Genomic DNA, 19,586 nt, shown 5'->3' on the forward strand with positions numbered 1-19,586 from the left:
GCAAGATCGTAGGATTTACTGTTTCCATGTCAACTAAACACAGGCTTTACTACTGAATCATTATCTGATCCTCTTGGGCAATTTAATTTACCGTAAATATAAGAGAACCTTGTTATTTCATTAGTGTTAAGAAGCGACGGCTACTCCTTGAAATCATTCCAAGCTATAGTGAGGGGATCACAAGGAGGCATCATGGCATAATGGACAGAAAACCAGAATAGGAAATGTGCTTGGGAAAACTGGATAATCTTTTTAGACTTCTGTTTATTCATCCATAAAATGGGCATAACACTGAGCCATGTCTATTCTAGATTGTTGTACAAATCAAATTAAATAATATATGTAAAGATGCTCTGACAACTATACAGTGCTACATAAATGCAAGGACTTTCCAATAGAAAACACAGACCTGTTACGTCTTGCTTTGGTTTTGTCTGAAAAGCATTTTGCCTCCTTAGTATAAGGATCCGGATCAATCTACCTATTTACTCAGTGATCCATGTAGCCACCTCTCTATCCATACCTCCAACCTCACTTCTCCAAAGCCTCTCAATCTAACACATCCAGAATTCTAAATTGATTAATTTAATTAAGGACAGGGAATGGCGTCATCATGAAGGTCAACCTTTATTCAGGTAAGGCACAGGAGATCAGTTTCCTGCCCAAATATTGTTTTAAGTTTGAAGTTCTGCTTATTGGCTCACTAGGAAATAGATTCTTATTCTTCTCTACATGAGATGTGCCATTAATCACCTACAAAGGAGCTACAACAGTCCAGACACCAGTTGGCTCAAGTACCCATTTTTATAGATGAATGTTAACAACAAGAGCAAGGAGATGTTACCTATCCATTCAGTGCCATAAAAGCACCCAGGTTGCAGATAAAAAGAAAGATGTGGTATATAGTTTTAAACGTAAAACGACACATCAAGAAAAATACATACCCTGAGTAGTTTCATACAGATAGGTGAGAGTTAATCCCTTTGGGAGAACTCTAAAGGGTTAAGCTGTGCTAATTCCTAGCTGTGAAAGCTCACCAGGACTGCCTGTGACTATCTGGTAAAGGTTACTTATGCTCTAGACCACACTTACTCGATTTTAACAGATCTAGGCAACAGTTCCTTAAGAATCCTTATGGAAATAGAAGTTTTCAAGTTACATAAAGAGTCACACAAACTAAGGTTATGTAAATGAAATTCCTTTATAATGAAATTTTAGGAGAGAAAACTGCAGGGATTTAGGCATTAGCATTCCTCACTGTTTAAAATGGAATTAATTTCCAGCACAATAAATTAGAGAGGTGCCTGTTACTATTAATGGGCAATAATGGAAACTGACTTATGTATAAACATTTATTTACAAGGTGACACAACTGTCATTGCAAGATTTTTCAACAAACATCAAGAGAAAATGAGATAAAGTGTTATCAACCGAGTAACAAATACACACACAATCAGAAGAATTTGCTTACCTGTAAGACAAATTTCTGATCTATGTATTTTTTGGCAATGCTGGGTTGGAATTCTTGGCTTTCCAAAAATCGTATGAAAAATTCATATACAAGCTGCAACAAACAGATTATAGTTAATTTTAAAGTACAGTTCACTGAGAATAGTATCCAAAACCATAAAAAGCCTGTAACACTAAAACTGACAGGGCTTACAAAGTTGGGTTTTGATATCAATTGACTGACTATACTACCCTTTCCTGTGGCTCACAGCTGTATGTTTTTTAAACTTTTTAAATTAAAAATCTGAAAATACAGCTACAAAGCATATAAACATCCCCCATAATCTCACCATTCAGAGATAACTACTGTTAACATTTTAATGTATAAACCTCCTAATTTCTCTCCATACTTCTACAGCATATCAATGTACTATATTTTTATATAGTTTTCAAACTACTTTTACCATAGAAACAATATATTGTGAGCAATTATGTTAACATCTAAGCCATCATTCTTAGTAGCTACAAGTAGTCCATAATACATAATTTATAATGAATAATTATTTATTCATAACTAATTTAACCAATCTCCTATACTTAGACATTTAAGCAGTTTGTGAATTACTTCTCTCTCAAATGATGCCACAACGTACCTCATATAACATACATCAGTGGGCACGTCCTCAATTATTTCATGAGGAAATATTTCTGGAAGTGGAATTGTTAAATCAAAAGATATCTAAACATTTCAGGATTTTCCACACTCAGGGCCAAATCTGCTTTCAGAAAGTTTATGGCAATTTACATTCCTCTAAGCAATATGTGATGGTGGAGGAGAATATCCTCATCTGCAGAGCAACCTCAAGTAACTGTGCTGATAAGCAGTGGGGGATCATGTTTATGTTCTTTGCAAAATAAATCTGTGTTAAAGTATACATTAGATCCCAGAGTAGTCTACCACAATGTACCAAAACCAGAACTTTTAAGAGACAGACACTGGCCTGGAAGCCTAGCTCTGTCCCTTACTAACTGTGTAACTCCAGGCAAGTTAATTTCTCTAAAGGTCTGTTTCTTCAAGTGTCTAATGGGGCTGGTAATCCCTAAGATTAAATGTGATAATATATACATAAACCCCTCTATACAGCGACTAACACCTACCACCACTGCCACTACTTAACACTGCATTCTCAAGCTTTTTAGTCTCACGCCTCTACACTTAAAAATTATTGAATACTCCGAAAAGCTTTTGTTTATATGAGACACATATAATTAGAAATAAAAACTGAGAAAATTTAAATATGTACTTATTTCATTTTTAAACAATAGAATACATGTTAAAAATATTTTTGTGAAAAATAATTTCCGAAAAAATTATTGAGAAGAGCATTGTTTTTTATTTTTGTAAATCTCTTTAATGACATATTAGAAGACAGATTTTTATCTGCTTCTGTATTCAATCTGCTGTACTATATTGTTTTGGTTGACGCATACAAACAAAACTAAGCCTCACATAGATCTAGTAGTATGAAAAATGGAGAGTATTTTCATAGACTTTTTACTTAATTGTGGATATTCTTCTTTGATACTACACCAAAACTCAAAGTCATTTCTTAAAAATGCAACGTGGGATCTGAAACCATATCAATGAATGTGTCATACTCTGTCACACTGAATCCAGTCACCTGTCCCGCACTTTGAATGGATTTTTACCCAGGTGGTTTACCAACATCATTCACTGGACAGCTAGAAAATATTGGTTCACTGAGTTACGCAGATTTTTCAAATATGGACACATTTCATTATACAACATCAAAAAAAGTCACATTCCTTAATATCTCCAATTTTACCAAAAAACTCTTTAATCTTTGGGAAGCTATAAAGCTTAAGATGACAGATACAAGACAGTTACATGTTTTCCAAAATTCTAAGTTTTGCTTGAATGCTGTAATTTTATCAGTGGTAACAACTATTCTCTTCGTTTGTTTTAGAGAAAACATCTACCAAATACCCAAGTGGGAACAACCATAGTTTGTCAGGCATTCCTTCAAGTAAAAACGGCATTTCACGAAAAGACAGCTAGTTTGGCTCAGAGCTCAAAGAGTCACACCAGGGCTCCAGCACAAGACAAGCCTTCCACTTCAGGAAGCAGCAGACGCGCTTTATGCCTACTTCCCATAGCGTCATGAAGAATACTTTTTAAAATGTGTACCCTAAGGTCAAGATTTAATAAAACTGATAATTTTTGCTGCTTCTTCAAGAACATTCTTAATTGAAATTGGCTTTTTTTTTTAAATTGTAAGCGCATGACAGTGAAGAATACAACTACTAGGCAGGTTTGGCACAACTGCCTTGATTTGTGCTAACACAACAGCAGTTTCAACCACCATTGCTGTTACAACTATTAGTGCAAATTTCAGCACAACGAAAAGAGCTCAAGTTAGTATTATTGTAAAACCAGATTTGACCTTGCAGGCCACTGAAAATCAGGTCTCAGGAACTCCCTGAGGGTCTACAGACAGCACTAACCTAAGGCATCTTCAGATGCTAACTTAACACTTGACTAGGTGTTCACAGTAAGATTTTACATCTTTATAAAACTATGTTTTTCTCTTTGAAACTCTCTGAAATCAGAAAAACTTCTTTCCCAATGATCTGAACATTGTCAAGCTGTACTTCCAGTCATAATGCCTGCATCCCAACACCTCCTAGAAGAATTGTTCTTTTTTCAATACACTAATCTTTCAACTCTTAGTTTTACAAATAGAATGTCAGCCTTATTCAAATAATCCATAAAAGGGGATTTCATCTCTCTTTTGATTCCCACAAAGTGGAGAGATTCTCATCTTTCAGGCCTGACTTGTGGGCTGGCAGGTTTTCCAGTGGAATTGGCAAACTGCTCTCTCTCCTCTGATCCCTTGAAAGCAGTTATGGTTTAAAACAGTTTGGTGGAAACACTTCAGACACATTTATTAATAAGCATAAATATTCTCTACACTTCAGAGACAGATTTTACCTCAGAATCAAAAATCTCCCTGGAGTTTCTAAAAGGAAAGACTGAGGACTGGGGAGGATAAATCACTTTCCAAGGTCACAGAAGTGAATTCTCCATGGAACACGAGTAAAAAGACCTGAGCATTCCTGTTCTCAGTCTCAAGCGTAAAGTATTACAGACAATCCCTTAATTGTAAATGGAAGTCCTGCAAGTTGTATTCTGCTGGACAGACAGACCCAATTTCAGAAAACACACAAAGAATAACCATGGTAATTATGGGATACCAGTTTAAAAGATACCAATACAGGTAATAGAAGAGACAAAGTAACACACATACAGTAGACCCTTTGACATATTTGAACTAAAAATTTGTGGATTTAATACTTCTTCTATTTTTAAATATCCCCAAAGAGCCATGATTTGTTATAATGAGTAATTTTGTATGGGCCACAAATTTAAATCAAAGAAGAGGTGTGCAGGAGTACTCAATTAGCTAGGGAACACACCTAGCCAACCACTATTGTCAGATATTTGGTAAAACCCCTGTGCTTCCTTGTAAAATGTGGTCCAGAAGAGGAGGGGCATGGCTAATGCTGGAGTGAAGAAAAAATGAAAAGGTCTAAGAAAGTGCTACGTTTCGGTCAGAAAAACAGACTGTTGCATCAATTAAAAAGGGAAGTGTTGGGGCTGGCCCCGTGGCCGAGTGGTTAAGTTTGCACACTCCGCTTTGGTGGCCCAGGATTTAGCTGGTTCGGATCCTGGGTGCAGACATGGCACCACTCACCAGGCCATGCTGAGGCAGCATCCCACATGCCACAACTAGAAGGACCCACAACTAAAAACATACAGCTATGTATTGGGGGACTTTGGGGAGAAAAAGGAAAAATAAAATCTTTAAAAAAAAAAAAAAAAGGAAGTGTTGAATTGAGCGATGGGTCACTCTGACAAGAAAGACTTACCGTGAACTGAAAAGGAGATTTCTTAAACATTCAATGAGTGCTCTTGCCAATACTAAAACCACCTAGCAGTGAAAACGGAAAAGTGACTAACATGTGGAGTCAGAATACACAACGGAAAGACAGGATTCCTGAGACAAGTCAGTAGCCTATACAAAGACTTCCGTAAAGCAATAGAGGGTGAAGGCAACAGTGTGCCTACTGACTTGACCTTTACTATGAAGGAAGACTGATTTCTGAATTTTAAGAGTAGGTTGACTTGACCTTTACTATGAAGGAAGACTGATTTCTGAATTTTAAGAGTAGGTTTCCTTTACCTGATCCAGCATCAGTCATATTTCCCCTTGAGCTAAAGAGAGGACAAGAGGCTTACAGGTTCGAATAGGATGTCTACACAGATGAAATCAGCCCATTTTGGAATACAGTTTGTGACTTTATATTCATAAGGGTAGAGGTCTCATCATCATTCCTGCCTGTTGCTCTGGTTTTAGAATTTCAGATGAACTAATGGTTAATGTTCCTGTAGTAATGACACAGTGTAAGCTAGAGATTTTTGGTGGCAGAATTTAGTTTAAGAGCTTTAGGGGCTGGCCCCATTTCTGAGTGGTTGGGTTCACACACTTCGCTTCAGAGGCCCAGGGTTTCACCGGTTCAGATCCTGGGCATAGACATGGAGGGACACATCAGGCCATGTTGAGGCGGCGTCCCACATGCCACAACTAGAAGAACCCACAACTAAAAATATACAGCTATGTACTGGGGGGATTTGGGGAGAAAAAGCAAAAACAAAAAAAAGGAGCTTTAGAAATTAATTTGGTCCTATATTTTATAGAGTCATTAAGCTTTGGAAGAATTAACCAAAATTCTGAGTTAAACTTTACTGTACTTTAGGAGAAATTCACATCTATGGGGATCACGATTTAGAGAACTCAAAAAGCTTTTGCAAATCGCAAGAGTGGTCTGCTGTCTCTTCTCCGGGGTGTAGAAAAGACAAGTTGAAGCTCTGAAGACATCTCTCTCCCTGTCTTTTCCACTGTAAGATGTGGAACTCTCCTGAGCAGATTATCTTTTTTTGTTTGTTTTGTTTTTCAAATTTCTTCTAGACTACATTGCACTTCTATGAACTGATGCCAAGCATTAAGAATAAGACATGACAAGAAGTCCACCCACTCAAAAGAGTAATTCTTTTTTTGGATTTTTGTCACAATCTGGGATATACCATGAAAAGCACAAATAGTTCTGCAAATTTCTTAGAGTGCAGATAGTATGTCTGGCACCTTAAAAAGTAAAATCAAGCATCTAAGATAGTAAATCAATTACAGTGTTTTAACTAATTTACTCAAACTTGGCTTTGGTAGTAGGAATACATATGTATAACACGCCTGGGTAAGAGTTGAGAACAGAGCCCCTGAAAGCTCTCTACATAACCAGGGGAAATAGCACACACGTACATCTGCAGCAACTTTGAGTTGCCAAAGCAGGACAGGGAAAGTTGCAAATTTATGTCAAAAATTCTAAAGTAGAGGAAAAAAAGAAACTCTTAGAATTATCTTGAGGCTTTATCTCCCCGCTGCACAGTTTTTTGCTCTTCAGAATGTCAGCTGGCAACCGCGAGCACACTTGTGCAAAGATGCAGTGGCTTCTGCCCCAGGGGGAAGAGGCACAAGGTTATATTCCTTCTCTTCCACCCCTTCCTTCCATGCTCACTGTCATCCAGCCTCTGAGAACATTCTGACTCAACGGAAAGACGGCCTTGGGGATCATTACATTCAAATTTCCTTGTTCTATTCTTATGAGAAATGATGACCTTGAAAGAAGGCAACCAGGAAAGGAGGATGGAAAATGACTGGTATGGATAAGTAAATGCAATACAGATGGGCCCGCTGCTGAGAAAGGAGATGCAGGGGTGGCCCTGATCTGTCCCGGCACATGAGTATGACTGGAAAACATGGCCTCTCGGCGCAAGAGAACAAAACTGGCCTTCACACAAGCTTTCTCTCAGCTGTTGCGCTTCCTCACAAAACTGTGAAACAGCTCTTGCAATTTGTTTTTGCCTTTCCAGACTAAAGAAACACATTTGTGGTTATCATGAAGACAGGCATTCAAAGTCCCCGGGGTACCTACTGCTGAAAAGGAGATGCGTACTCTGTGACTTAATCACATCTAACTAATATTAATGTGAAAATAGTTCTGCTCTTGTCTGAGGCTCCAGTAGGGAGGATCAAATAGAAGCTCTAATAAAAGAACAGGAAATGCTAGCTGGACCTGCAAGCCACGAGGGCCCCCACTAAAGCATTACACTGAAACTTATTATTTTATTCCTTTGGCATCCTAATTATCAAGAGTAAGAAACATAAAAAGCATTCTCCAGCTTTCCATTAATGTACACTAATTTGATTTCTTGGTGAACATAGGCCCTTCAAGGAATTCCCATGCTAATCAGCTAATGAGTTAATGGAGCTTTCTTTTCTAACAAATGGTAGTTCAAAGTACCTGTAAGTGTGGCCACGATGCCTCGAGGGTAGGTTCATCTTCTTCTGGATCAAATTCATTGCTGTCACTAGGAGGGAGAGTTCTGAATATATTGCAAGATACCTAAAAATAAACAAGCAGCAGAGTTAGCTGGAAGCACCTCCTGGGCAGCCTTACACAAGGTCTTTGCAGGCAGTCAAAGGAAACCCAGGTGACAGATGACAGGAACATCACCAAACTGGAACGGGGACCTCTTTCTATAGGCTTTGCGACCAGGACCACCTCTAGGCAAAGCTGGGAAGTAGCAGAGCAGCACCTTCTACCCTCTGGAACAGTACTCCTTGATCTCATATGGCCATCCCCACACCAGGGTCCTGTGCTTTCATACCTTCCATCAAAGGCCGCTCTTGGTTACTTACCAGTTAAGCATGCTTCTGATTAACCACTTTACACTAAGACACAAATAACTGCTAATGGGCTTCATGTAGTTCCCTTCTCAGGCCTATCCACAATTTGCAAATTTACAGTTCAACTAATAGTGAAATTTCAGGCATTCACAAAAAGCCAATCAGAAAAGATATTTCAGAACCTAATATCCTTAAAATCATGTCTAAATATGATTAAAATCATATCTAAATGTCAAAATAGTAACAACACCCTGGGTAAAATCTCTCTGTGAGGCAAACCTCTCTGAACTAGGTATTCCTTTGCCACAGGCAATTTCCAAATTAAATGCTGGTTGTTCAAAGAATGGCCATGAGGTGATAACCGTTGAAACTGGGTGATGAAGAGATGAGGATTCATTACACTATTCAACTATTTCTGCAAGTATTCCAAGATTTCTATAGTAAAATGCTTATTTTTAAAATGCTGTTGCTACTATTCTCAGAGTTCCTTTTCAATTTCTATTCTGTTTCTTGTCCTGCTTACTCATCTATCCTCTCCTAACGACCCAAACATATCCTCAGATCTGAAGAATAAAAGGGGAGTGGGCGGGGGCAGGGGGTGGATATGTGTAGAAGGCAAGAAGGGAAAGGAAAGGAGATACTGCACCAGAAGCCTTTCTGGACTTTCTGTACAACGCAGAAAATACTAAGCTATAATATGCTGCTCTGAAAGAGGGAAGAAGGCTATTGGGGGCCCATAATGTGAACATGTTTATTCATTCAACAAATATCTATTAAGTGTCTATTCTGTACACACACTGTTCTAGGCACTGGGAACATGCAATGAACAAGCAGATAAAAATCTGTGTCCTCCAGGAGCTTATATTCTAGTTAACATCACAATTATCCAAATTTCCTAGCTATGGAAACTGAGCCCAAACGTGTAAGCTATGGAAAGGAGATTCGGTTTTATCTTATGTGCAATGGGAAGTCACCAGTGGATCTTAAAAGAGAAGTGACATGATTCGATTTTTGCTTTTTAAAAAAATCATTCTGGCAGATACGTACAGAACAGACAGGAAGGGGGCAAGTTAGAAGCCTGTGAAAGTGGCAAGAGATGATGATGGTTTGTACTAGGATGGTAGCAGAGAAGACAGAAATAGACTGATTCAAAATATACTCTAGAGGTAGTTTTGCTGCTGGCTTGGACTTATGGGGTGAAGGAAAGAAAAGAATCAAGGATGAGTTATAGATGTAAGGTCATTTATCCAAGATAGAGATGACTGGGAAAGGGAAAAGCTTCCTTTGTTTGCTTGTTTTGGTGGGGAGATCCAGTTAGGAATGTGTTAAAGCAGCAATATCTAGGAGGCAACCTGACATATGAATCTGGAGTTCAGGGCTAGACAGGTCCGGACTGGAGACACATAAGGACTCGTGGGCATATAGATGATATTTAAAGCCATGGGACTCATGGATCACCTTGGAAAGGAGTAAACAGAAAAAAGTTTCGGAAAGGACCCTCAGGCATCCAACATTTAGAAATCAGATAGAAAAAGCACAGCCAAGAAAGGCAAATGAAAAGGAGTAGGAGGTAGGAGAAGAAAAGAACTAGAGTTTGGGGTCTCAGGAGCAAACAGAGTCTTAAGCAAGAAGAAGTCAACACTAGCAAATCTTGCTCTGAGGTTGATGAAGAGGAGCATAGAGCAGTATCTATTGCATTCAGCAGCCCTAACAAGTGGGTACCATTATCTCCAATTCCCCAATGAGGCAAAAGCAGCACAGGCTTGTTAACATCAGTGATTACAGTTAGTAACCGGCAGTTACAACTGAACCCATGCTGTCAGGTTATACCCCTGCGTTCTAGAAAAGCAGGTAGAGCACCTCTTCTGCTCTATTTAGCTTAGATGACTAAAAAAAATTACCATTTTAGAATGTTTTTGATATGGCTAATGACAGCATACACAGTTCTATTATTTTATTTTTGTCCCTTCCAATGATTATCAGAAATTATGTTCGCAAAGAAACTTGTGACTTTTCAGATAACCATCAACCTGACTTCTCTTCAACCAGCCAGCCATACTATAATCAAAAGGGCAAAAGTCTTTTAATTACTTGCTTTTGATTCTTCATTAAATTATACATGTATTTCAGAAACTGGGTTGAGATTTCATCCCAACTAAGTCATTTATATTTACTGTTCTCTCTAACAAGCTTTTCTCTCCCCCAAGATGTGAAAGTAAACCAAGAAAGCTAAAAATAAAAAAACGAAAAACAGCTTCTCTATAGTAAAAACTCTGGGTGAAAAGACTCAGAAACTTCTAGTCCTCTATACTCCTGGTCGTATAAACTCTCTTACAGTGTATATCATATGCTACGGCAATTATGTGTTTACCTCTCCCCACCCATCAGGCATATGTGATGTCATGTTCACATCTGTTTCCCCGGCACGTATGAGGCAACCAGTAAATGTTCGCGAACTCAAAGTCTGAATACATTCATAAAACTGTGTATTTTGGTTCTGCTTTAACCAAATTTATAAATCTAGGTTATTTAGCCTAAGATGTTTAACTCTGTACAGTGTTCTACACCTGTGATTTGGTTAAAGTTTCCTCTCTCACTTACCATATCAAAAGAACATGGAGTTGTGTAAATCTAAACAGCAAACGGTCCTAAAGGCGAGTACATCTCGCTTAGCTACACATTGCCATTTCTTCAGATTTGCCTTCCTTGTAATGCTTTATTTAGTTTACTTCTAAACATTCACCACATGAACAATGAGGAATTGCGGATCTATTGGGCTGGACAATTAAGAGCTGACTCAACTGGTTAAGCAGTTCTCTAGTACATTTGGGAAAATGTCAAAGCACATCAAGTGTCATGGAAATGGTCAAGCCTCTGACCCAGCCTGGCACATAATAGGTGCCTAATAAAAATGACATAAACGAAAGAACCATTGCTCCCATCCTTGAGAATCTGTCCTAAGAAACTAATTCAAGACAAGACTGAAAAAACTAATTAAAACAGTCATTTGCAACACTCTCCAAAAAGTGCAAGCTTGGAAATAACCTTTATGTTCAATATCAGAGAGGTACATTAACTTAGTGTAATATTGTATGGCATTAAAGATGATGCCTTTATGGAAGCACAAAGAAACGTTTATAAATAAAGACGTAGGGAGAAAGACAATCGAAAATGGTGTGACTATACTATAAAGATAAGAATGGAAATGGATAACCAAAGGGAAATTAAGAAAAGCTGTACTGAAGCAAGAGGAATATAGATGATAAACTAGGCAGCTGCTGTTCCTCCTCTTGGGACACACCAAATCAGTCCTAAATCTATAAAAAGCCTAAGTTAGAGAATACACTCTATGAGTTATGCCTTTAATTTCAAGATGAAAATGGGCTCTTGAATTTGTTTGAACAAGATTATTCCTGTCAGGAGAGAGTTGATCAGAGCCTTGCACAATGCCTATAGCGTAGCTTATGAATGAATGGTGGAAGGATTGAATGAATGGATCAGTTTAGCTGTACAGTTGAGCTCCAAAATCAAAAGTTTAAAACTGGATCATCCATGAATGGGCTTGGGGGCCAGGAGGGTCTCTAAATCCCCTGATTTTTCTGCAACATTTTGTAGATGTGAGTCCAATTTGGGAAAAGATCCAGTTGTCTTCATCAGATTTTCAAAAGACTTCCAAGATCTAAAAACGGTTAAAAATCACTGTCCAAAATGGTAAATTTGCTTGCATTAAATCTTCCCTCATCACTGGCAGTCACTTCTGATTTATAGCCCAGGTTTTAAACGGATTATTGAATAGGTAACATTAATAAATAGGTAAAGGCAGTTGCATGCTTATGCAAATACATCACGAGCACAAGTAGCCACGAGCATCACTCCCCACCACAGAGCAGTTGTGTACAGCGTCTATGGGGGTACATTAAAATGCACTCAGGTATTTATAAAGTCACAAACTGTCTCTATAATGTATTTAAATATATGAGGCTCTAGCCCTAAGCCTTCTATTTTATTCATTCAGGAATGGATTATCAAAAATGAACAAAAGGAATTTTTGAAGTATACAAGAAGGATTTATTTTTCAACTATTTTATTTTAATCTACGCTGGTGTCGATGCAAAGTAAAATTAGTTTAAGAAATAAGTGTCTTTGAGGTAGTCAATTCATTTTCATTCCAAAGGTATTATAATAAACACTGAATGTTGAGAATCAAACTAAAGGCATGAAGGCACTAGCCTGGCCTCCAGAAAAGTGGCTATAAGGACAGAAAGCAAGGCTGGGGGAATGGGAGGAACAAGTGTTAAAATCTGGACAACCCCTTCTCAAAGATAAAAAACCTGGGATTAGGGATTCCACTGAGTTGTCAGAGACTAGCTCATCCAGCTCCTTCATTTTACAAATAAGAAAAGGGAGGTCCAAAGAACTTGTGAGTTTTTCAAGGCAACACAGCACCATGACATGCACGGAGGGTACTCAAGGTTCTTTCTCTGACACACCCCTCCGCCTCCACCCGTGAAGACCACAGATAGACCTGACTTCTTACATCTCTCTTTTTCCTCTGCTTCCCCCAACCATTTATCATTTTCTTGCTTTCCCATTTTCCCATCTCTCCTTTCCCATCAACTCCTTCCCAAGTTTCTGGCCTGCCAGTGGCTCTCAACAGGACCCATGGGAACTGTTTATCTTCCTGAGGGCATTCAGGTCTAAGCTGATGACATTGCTCAGCATTAACAGAGAAGTAAAATACAACAATCTTCATCCTCACCGTCTGGTTCAGACCCCCATCATCAAACATTTCGCTTACTGCAACAGTTTCCTCTCTGGTGTTCCTGTTTTTCATATCCCTTCCTCACATCTCTCCCATTTAGATTTTGAGCCCCTCAAGGACTTCTTACTAATTTCTGAATTCCTAGCACCTAATACACAATAAATGGAAATAACCCAGGTGCCAGACAAAATACTGGACACCAGTTTAATCTGAATTTCACATAAACAAAAAACTTTTAGGTCAATTATGTCCCATATATTGCATGGAACATAAATGAAAACTATTCCTTGCTTATCTGAAATTCAAATTTAATGAAGCACCCTATATTTTTATTTGCTAAATCTGACAATCCTAAAATCACACTAATATTAGTTAAGAACCTCTATGGTTCCAGCTCAATTGTGACTCAGAACTGGCAGTGCAGCATCCTGAGGGAGAGGAAGGGGACACCGCAGCAGGCAAGGCTGAGGACCTAACAGCTGCCTGCTGGGAGGGGCTGCCTGCTCTCTTAATTTCCTGTTCTTTAGTTTACTGCTGAACACTGTTAACTATGGCACAAAAAAATAAATTTCAAAGTTGGCCAAATGTGAAAGAGACCAAAAGGTTCCCAAGTGCACGGCCCAAAAAGCAAAAGAGGAAGAAGTGGTTAGGTTTATTTTCATCGGATTTGGATTAAACAAACAACTTCTTACTTCTTGACTTGCAATATCAAAATGCAACCATTAATATGTTTAAACAGTTATTTAAATTAGTGCAGACCAAAAAAACCCTCAATGTCCCCAAACTCTCTATCTCCATAGAAACTACTAATTTTACACCACGATTCTGGTTGACATTTTGTTGTTGTTGAACGAAGATGACTGGCACATTATAAAAGAGCAGAATGTGGCTAGCTAGTAGCTACTCACTAAATACCTGCCAAGATTAACAGTGAACAAAACTGAAGGTAAGGACAACGCAGTGAGAGTTATTAAACAAATAACTATTTAACAAATACTTTCAATTTCCTTTAGTTATATATTTGTCAGCACTATTAATATTTAAGGCTCAGGTAAAACAGGCACATAGTGTGATCAGGGACCACTTTTACTACAGTATAACAAGTCACCTTACGTCATCTTCTCTGTGCTTTACAAGATACTTGCTAGATGACTAGGTATCAACTTTCTTGGATAAAAGCAGAATAAACTAAATGACTTCAAGAACGTTTCTCCCTCTTTGACCTGGGAAACTACAATTTCATACAATTATGTAACACAGCTGCATATCAACTATAAATGGCAATAATGACATCATAGCTATGGAATAAACTTTCTTGATATTCTACCTAAAAAGTAAATTTTCTAACAAAAAAGGACTATACGAATGATGTTAAATAGAGAATATTCAAGCAAATTAAAAAGGATCTTTTTTTTCTCTAGCACTAGTTATATTAAGACCTCATGCAAGTAACAATTTCAATGATACCTCTGAGTTTTTTCATCGAGTTTATTCATTCATTCATTCCATAATCATTTACTGAAAAGAAATCAAAATGATTTAATCAAGCATTTAGAACCAGAGGGAGGACCTAGTAAATGCAATTTTGAAGCTAGGTCATCATGCATTATTCTCATAGTATTTTGCGTTAGCCCAAAAGATGCATTTAAATAGATATGGTATGGGGCCAGCCACGTGACGGAGTGGTTAAGTTCGCGCACTCTACTTCGGCGGCCCAGGAATTCACCAGTTCGGATCCCGGGCACAGACATGGCACCCGCTCATCAAGCCATGCTGAGGTGGCATCCCACATGCCATAACTAGAAGGACCCACAACTAAAAATATATAACTATGTACTGGGAGACTTGGGGGAGAAAAAGGAAAAATAAAATCTTAAAAAAAAAAAAAGGATATGGTAAAACTGGATCTTGAAAGAAAATAAGAAAATCTCATAGTAGTTCATCAACATTTACCACGGATGCAATTTTTTAAAATAATTACATCCAGGCCTAGCCCAGTACAATTTTTAAAAATAATTACATCCAGGGCTGGCCCAGTGGCGTAGCAGTTAAGTCTGCACACTCCACTTCAGCGGCCAGGGGTAAGCAGGTTCAGATCCCAGGTGTGGATTTACACACTGCTCATCAAGCCATGCTGTGGCAGCAGCCCATATACAAAATACAGGAAGACTGGCACTTGATGTTAGCTCAGAGCCAATCTTCCTCACCAAAAAAATAAATTAAAAAATTTACATTCAAAATAAAAAATGTGAACATAAGCAAGATTTACTTTAAATCTCTAAATCAGATATTTGAACAGAGAAGACTGCTTCTAAACATACTAGAATTTGTATTAAAAATTCAAACTCTAAGAACAAGAACTAAAATTCTAACAAAATTTGCTAACATAAAAGTAATAAATAATAAACAACATACATATAATGTCAAGTTACTTTTGGTAACACCAAATTTAAGAATTCTTAATGGTCCCAATGATAAAAGACCTTTCAAACCTGACTCTCGACCCTTTTTAAAGTAATTATGGATAAATAATTATTGATAAGCAAAAACAAGGAGAAAAATCCCAAAGCATTTGGAATTATGTTCAAGGGATTGAGTATCAGAGCAGACGAATATCTTTTAAACTGATGTTCTGATTAGCAAACAAATGGCAAAACTTCTAAACTTTCAATTAGCACTTAATCTAATTTTCTGGCAATTTGTTTAATCAGTAATTTGTTTCTAAAGCCAAACTACGTCTTTTAATTACCACAATAAACCTACTGTAGTTTTCACTTCAGACTAGGTATAAAGTCTCTTTTTAAACCTCGCCACCTACGTGAATGAACACAGCTGTTTAAAAATTATCTGAACTTGCGAAACCATTAAAATCCCTTATTTTAACATAAAGACATGTCCTTAGCACCAACTCTAGAGAGCAAAATTTAATTAAATCAGTATGACAACTTACTAGATTACACTAGGAAGTCCCGTGCAGGACTAACTTTATTCTCTATCATATTAAATATGTAATGTCACTGCTACATAATATCATCCATACAATTAAAATTTTCAGACAAGAATTTCCAGAAGTTATTATTCCAAACATGTTCACTTGAGTTAAATGTGATTCCTTGAGCCAAAGCAATCTCCCAGTGCCCTTGTCTGTCACAAGCACAGGTCTCAGCAAGGCAGGAGGGACTAAAACCACGGCATACAGGGGTGAGGCCACTCCAGCAAGGTCGTCCACATTTTTAACATAAAACCTTCTTCATGGATAGAACTCTATACTTTTGAGAAAATATTCACGGAACCAGAACCAAAGAGAGTGCGCTGTTTACTTGTGACTAAGAAACACGCACTTGTGACAGTTGTGAGGTCTGTTTTAGAGCATCCGGAAATCCGGAAGAGGATTTAAAAGATTTCTAAAGTCGATGACTACAACCTTATTATTGTTACACATTCCCGGTCATACTTTAAATCTGTATTAGCAGGGCTTTCAAGGACATAGCAGCTATTTTATGCAACCTGATTTCCTAAATGAGGCAGAAGGAACATCTTAAAATGATAAAAGAAGCTTAACAGTTAAAGAAAGGGAATAACAAACAAATGAACAAAAAAGGAAGTTTAAAAGGTTAAATTGCCCAATTAAAATTTTTAATATGTAGCCAAATTTAAAAGACAAGATTAAAGTAACAGAAATCTCGTGCACCTACTATTTTCCTAACTCACAAGAATGTCACCATTTTTACTTAGATTTCCTTTGTCAATCATTTCTTTCATAATCTATTAGGTATACACTGTTCAGATTTATATAGACTAAAAAAAAATCTGTTTTCATTGCTGTTACTGCTGCTGCTGCTGCTGTCAGCAGCAATATTTAGTCGATAATTGTTATGATCAATTGGTGTAAACTGGATTTAACACATACTGATTGTTTCTAAAAATAATTTGATCCTTTTAGATATTTAGTTTCTAGAAGGATCAGAGTATTGACAACTGTATGGAAGAAAAGAAATCTGTCCGTGAGAGATCAAGAACAGAGAATCAATAGAATTTGAACACAGATCAAATACAAATACAAGGTACAGTTTTGAGGAATACATCAACATTTAGTTCTAAGGAGACAAAAGGGAGAAAGTGTGTGAAGGAAAGGACTTTGTTTTTTTTCCACCCTCTCTGACCTATCACTTGCCCATCAGATGACAGAGATGCCACAAAGGCAGAAGAAGATTGAGGGTGGGAGGAGAAAGATGCAAGGGAAAGAGAAAGATATTTGAGCTGAGCCTCCTCCAGGTACATTTGTATCAAGTTCAAAAACCATGGAAAGCTGATTGATAGTCTTAATGTCAGCATAGTGTCAAGAGAGAGGCCACCTCCAGTCGTATTAAGAATGGGAGCTCTGTCTGAGTGGGGCATTCACCTGTCGTGAGAGTGGCTGGGCTAGTTCCTTACCACCATCATCCTTTCACCCTTTAAGAACTCTCCTTACATTGGTGCCTTTCAGTCTTTTCTCTTGGGCTTGTCTGATTCTCCAGAGAAGAATCACCTGTCTCCTGACCAAAGGCATAAGGAACCTGGGAGCTGAGTGGTGAAGAGAGTTGAGGATCTTTCCATTCAACGTGCTCCCCTGCTTTCAGAAAGGTACCCACTGCTCCCAGCTGTGCCTAATCCCGGAGTCCAGGTTCCCCTCAGTTTAGCCTCGCTAGAGAGTAAACCTTCAGCCTGTTGCTGGGTTTGGGGAGAAGCAGTCACCTAGCTGCCTGGTCTGGACGGAGTGGGGTAGGACTGTGAGTTCCAGCTACTTATACAGATTTCCACCAAGTCCCCTGTTTTTGCCCCCATGTACCCTTACTTTGAAAAGTATCTTTCTGAACCTTCCTGGAGTTAACGTGCTGTGAGCTGGCTACTTCCAGACTTTTCTTGCTGCTGTTTGGGGTTCAGCTACCTCAGACCAGCCAAGATAGTGACCACCAGTTCATTTGCTTTCTAGGTTCCAAAGTGTTGATTCTGAGCTCTCCTCTCTATTTTACTTTGTCCATGTGAGTTTTATTTCTTTTCAGTAATTTTTGTGTGATTTTAGGAGGTAAAGGAAGTAAACACGTGAACGTGTTTAACTCCCTCATTTACACAAAAACCAATGATTATTTCCTATTAAATTATTTTTTCCATTCTCCAGTAACTTCTGCTAATTCAAGTAATTTAACTTTCTTACGCGAATGTCAACCCCCTTTTAGTGGGAAAGAATCCAGCAGAACTGCAAGAAAACCAAATGGCAGCTGCTCTAACGTTAGCCAAGATCAAGTTAGAGATCCCACACCAGTTTTCTTTCTCAGAATTAGCACCAACCACCTTGGTAGGTCTTCGTGTGAAGCGAAACAGAAAGTAAAACACATTCTGAATCTCGGAACGACTTGAATATAGAAGTCAGATGAATGCCTCAAAGTCATCATTTTATCCAGTGAACAAGTACACAAATTTCAAAAAAACAAAATACCAGCACAAGAGCTCAAGGTAGAGCCAAGCTGAATCCTTGGCACAATGCTCTTCTCTCAATACTCAGTTCTCGGTCACCCTTTCTACTATGACTTCTGTTCCCAGGACACTAGGATGTCTTAATTCCATTATTTCCAGTTACATACAGAGTAGTTCTGACATCTCACTAGATCTCAAATTCAATCTGGACAAAGCCAATCTCATCCTCATTGACCTCTGCCCCCCCTAAAACAGAATTCTCTGCTCACCTTCTACATTCTGTCTAACCCTTTGGAATTTTCTTTAACTCTTCCTCTCCTTTATCTGCTTTATGCAACTTACCAACAAGTCATTTTATTAATTCCTTCACAAGGTCTCTTTGTGTTAATAGTGGTGTTACTTTTAATAGTAGAAATACGGAAACAGTTTAAATGTCTCAAAATGGAAAACAGCTAAGTAAACAATGATATATCCATATAATGGAAAATTAGGCAGCCATTAAAATGATGTTTTTAGAAGATATCTAAGCCCCAGTGGTCTAGTGGTTAAGTTAGCATGCTCCATTTTGGCGGCCCAGGTTCGGTTCCCGGTACAGACCTACACTGTTCTGTCAGTGGCCATGCCGTGCTGATGGCCCACAGACTGAAAAAGAAAAGAGGAAGATTGGCACAGATGTTAGCTCAGGGCAAATCTTCCTCAGCAAATAAATAAATAAATAAAAATAATGAAAGATATCTAATCACATGAAAGCACATTTATATCATAATGCTAAAGAAATTTTTTTAAAAAGAATTCAAAATTATACATATAATGAGATTGCAAAAAATATATTTAACAAGGAAAAACAGGAAAAGGCACAAGGAAATTTTCTTGATTGACGGCAAGGTTCTAGATCTGGGATTATGGTTACATGCATACATATAATTGTCAAATCTGTTGAACATTCACTGCCTAAGACCTGTTCTTAAAATTGTATTGCATGTTAAGTATATCTAATTTTTTTTTTAATTTAAGGGAAAAACATCATAAAAAATAGACTAGGAGAAAATTGGCAAAAATGTGACCAACAACTGAATTTAAATAATGAAACTAAG

The 19,586-nt window shown here is 37.9% G+C and overlaps 1 protein-coding gene across 5 annotated transcripts in view; it reads right to left on the minus strand.

Moving 5' to 3' along the window:
• The window catches only part of PPP2R5E (protein phosphatase 2 regulatory subunit B'epsilon), a 146,431-nt gene that overhangs the window by 35,289 nt on the left and 91,556 nt on the right, over window positions 1-19,586 (minus strand). For all 5 annotated transcript variants that reach the window (XM_014853691.3, XM_014853692.3, XM_070513734.1 and 2 more), the window contains 2 exons: window positions 7,891-7,992; window positions 1,472-1,564 (listed from right to left, as the gene is read on the minus strand). In XM_014853691.3, the coding sequence (XP_014709177.1) occupies window positions 1,472-1,564; window positions 7,891-7,992 (195 nt within the window). The remainder of the gene's footprint in view (window positions 1-1,471; window positions 1,565-7,890; window positions 7,993-19,586) is intronic.

This window comes from Equus asinus, chromosome 7 (assembly GCF_041296235.1).
Source record: "Equus asinus isolate D_3611 breed Donkey chromosome 7, EquAss-T2T_v2, whole genome shotgun sequence".
NCBI lineage: Eukaryota > Metazoa > Chordata > Mammalia > Perissodactyla > Equidae > Equus > Equus asinus.